The following is a 3,488-nucleotide window of genomic DNA, read 5'->3' on the forward strand; positions in this document are numbered from 1 at the left end:
GCCACAAAAAAAAATACCCCACCCCACTAGGGAAAAAAAAAAGATTTCGATAATAACATTGCCACCGGTTCAACTAACCATGGGTTGACTTGCATCAAGTGTTGTAATAATTCGACCATACTAACAAAAAGTGACCTTCATCCGACCATACTAACAAAAATAATGTTAAGAACTCGAGAATAATGAATGGGGAATAACAAAATCAAGAAACTCATAGCAAATTTATGTATGGAGGATCGAGCCAACCCGCCACATTATAGAGACGAAGTAGTGGAATTCTTGAGAAACTGTGTGCCTATTCTCATCATTGATCTTCTGATTCCAACACAGACTTCACTGTTATCGATTGGTTGTGGTCATAGCTATTGTCTATGCCGCATAATCCAACCTAGGGAAAATAATCCTAGCATCATCATCATCATATTCACAATTGCTCTAATTTCTCAAACAATCTTAGCTTAAACTTCATCAGTGTCAAGATCCGCCATGAACTTGATAGTTAATGGTGGAGAAATGGAATGGTGGTGGATGACGCAGAAATTGAACGGTGGTGGATGGGACGTGTGGACCGGCGTCGACAACGATCCAGTTACAACAATGGTGGTCAGGTAAAGGAGGGTGTTGGACTTGGTGTTAAGTAACTTAGGGTTTGTATTAGAAAAGATTGATGGAGAGATAGTACGTATATTGTTTAGTTTAGGTGGAGATGAATTGAATGTTGGCTTACTTTCTATTTTCTATTTAAAAAATAATAAATAAATAATAAAATTTTAAATAAGAAATCATTAAGTGCAAAATAGTTTTTTTATGCTTGAAAGGGACCAAAGACACAACAAAACCATTATATCGGGATTGTCCGAGTTATAAAAAAAATTAAAAAAAAAATAAATAAAAAAAAGAGTTAAGAACCAAACACAAATTACCCCAAACCATAGGATCATTCATGTAATTTATTTAATTTTCAAGGCATTTAATTTGATTTGTGATAATATGTTACAAGGTAAGTGCATAGATAGGAAACATAACATTGACGTTGTTTTGTGTTAAGAAATGGCAACATACTTTATTTTTAGTTTTTATTTTTTTACTTTAGAAAGTCTTACCCTTACTTAATTTGTTGAAATTTAACTATATGGTTTACTAATTGGAGATATAATAGAACTTTATATGGTAAAGCATCAAAGTCATTACACAATCTAATCCTATCAAATCCTCTCTTGCGTCTACTTCATTAATACAATCAATAACAAAAAAAAATTAACCCATGAAAAAGTTACAAATAGACTCCTTGATTTTGTTGGATGTCACAAACATAGCTCATCCTTTAGATTCCAATGCCAAGAGGATCTTCTTTCTTGGACCCTACATAAATTCAACCATTTGTTACACAAACATTATATGACAAAACAAATTGTACTATGTTTGACATAAACATAAACATGACTTATGTCCATGAAATAGTTATTAGAATATGAACATACCATTGGTATTCCCATAGCCTTTAGATCTTCATCAGTCATGTGTAGAAGAGCTGTCATATCAACCTGAAATACACAACACATGTCACCTCCTTACAAGTTCTAAAAAGTGAAAACCACAATATACAAAAAAAATATTTATTATTTAATATAATAATTCCATACTTCCTCTGCTTGAAATGTAATAGAATACTTTTCAAGACCCAATGCCTGCAAGAAGCTATCCACTGTTTCAGTCTGCACAAGACACATAACACTAAGAAGTAAAAATCAAAAATACAAGTTAAGATAAAAACCAGCATTACTATATTAAAAACAATCAAAGAACACATAGATTTATCAAATAGGTGAAACCTTTAAGAGAACTAAAAAACTTTCTTAATACAAACATAAGAAGTTTAGTAGTCAACAATAATAATAATAATAATAATATATATACCTTTTTTCTCTTAGATGCATTAGTAGAAACTTTTTTAGTCTCTGTTACATTAGCATCAGCTACAACACTTCTCCTAGCAGGTTTACTGGTGGTCTCTGGTACTGGTTTTGGCTTTGCTGCAGGCTGTGAATAACTTACACCAGATAACTTTTCACGCAGATCTCTTACACCACCTGACAAAGAACCCTTTGCACCAAGAGTTGCTCTTTGATTACTCTTTTTCTGGAGCTTCAAACGAAGGTCAAGAGCACCAACACTACGATCTATGAATGCCATAAAACATATATGAGTAAATCTGTAAATCTGTAAAAGTTAGCATATCATTATGGAACAAAGAAAGAGTAATCAGATTCATACTTGATACTTGTGGATCAGGTTGTTCGTAAAGATCATGCTGCCATTTGTCATCATCTTGCCTCTGCCTGCAGCAAGAAAGTCACTGGTTCAGGTAAAATAAACTTTTTTCTCATAATCTCCCTATAAGATACCAAAACTCTATACAAACATGACAAGTGAATAGTGATGAAATAAAATATTGGAGTTGGCTCTGTCTTGTGAGGCTAAAGGGTTACGTTCTTCTGCTTCTTTCAATCTATGTCCAAAATTGCTACATGCCCCCTACAGTTTACATTCCAACCATGACCCTAGTAAGTAGTAACACAGATTATCAGACAGGTGAATATCAAATCTTGGTCTTTTCAGGCAGCTGATAGGGATCTTTCAGAAGTTTATTTCTCTGATACTTTACTTTGAAATCTATGTAATTCCTTTTTGATGGTATTACAGCAAATCTAGCCACTAGCCAGGTCCTTCAACTTACTACAACTAACCTATGCTCAACTGTGATCTTAAACGATAATAAAACCAAAGTATTTTCAATTAAGCAGTACCGCTATACCAATTTTTCAAATTAACAATCAACCAAAAGAAAAAATCAAGTAAAAACACATGACCTGTATCCAGTATATCAACAAAAACGCGTATGTCTTTACATGAGGAGCGAGAATTAGAGATAGTGAAAAAAACGAACCTCTTGCCAGTGACTTGGCTACGGCGCCCGGGATTTTCTAGGGCTCCGCCATTAAGACGGTCTTTAATAGAACTCCTTGACGCAGTCTCTACCCGATCAGCATACATTCTCAATACAATTACAGGGAATCGTATCTAGGAGAACAATTTATGATAAAACCCTAACCCTAAAGCCCCCTTGCGAATGTGTTGCTTTCAGTAAATTGGAAAGAAACCCGAACACAGGTCGAAAATTGGGGGTAGGGAGAGGGAGAGGTGAATCGGGGAGAAAATCGAATAGAAAAGAAACCACAATCGGGTAGGCATTTATTATATTCGGACTTCGTAGCTAATCGGGTCGCCCCTTTTCTTTTCTTTTCCTTTAATAGGCCGAGGGGTAGCAAGTTTAACACGTTGGGCACATAACAATTTTTGAACCTTTGGGTGTTTGGCTTAGCTTTTACCATTCCAAAATTCTTTTTTGGAAAAGAAAATAAATAAAAGATGATTGGCGAAACTAGTTTTAAAAGTTACTTTTGGAGATTTTATACAATGAAAATGAA

The 3,488-nt window shown here is 34.4% G+C and overlaps 1 protein-coding gene across 1 annotated transcript; it reads right to left on the bottom strand.

Annotated features, from left to right (window-relative positions):
* Positions 1-1,144: 1,144 nt before the first annotated feature.
* LOC111903524 (uncharacterized) lies at positions 1,145-3,232 on the bottom strand. The gene is made up of 6 exons (XM_023899296.3): positions 2,948-3,232; positions 2,275-2,339; positions 1,918-2,180; positions 1,644-1,715; positions 1,482-1,544; positions 1,145-1,362 (listed from the first exon to the last, which is right to left on the bottom strand). The coding sequence occupies exons 1-6, from the start codon at positions 3,052-3,054 to the stop codon at positions 1,318-1,320; spliced, it is 615 nt and encodes a 204-aa protein (XP_023755064.1). The 5' UTR covers positions 3,055-3,232; the 3' UTR covers positions 1,145-1,317.
* Between the last annotated feature and the right edge of the window lie 256 nt (positions 3,233-3,488).

This window comes from Lactuca sativa, chromosome 5, assembly GCF_002870075.4.
Source record: "Lactuca sativa cultivar Salinas chromosome 5, Lsat_Salinas_v11, whole genome shotgun sequence".
Taxonomy (NCBI): domain Eukaryota; kingdom Viridiplantae; phylum Streptophyta; class Magnoliopsida; order Asterales; family Asteraceae; genus Lactuca; species Lactuca sativa.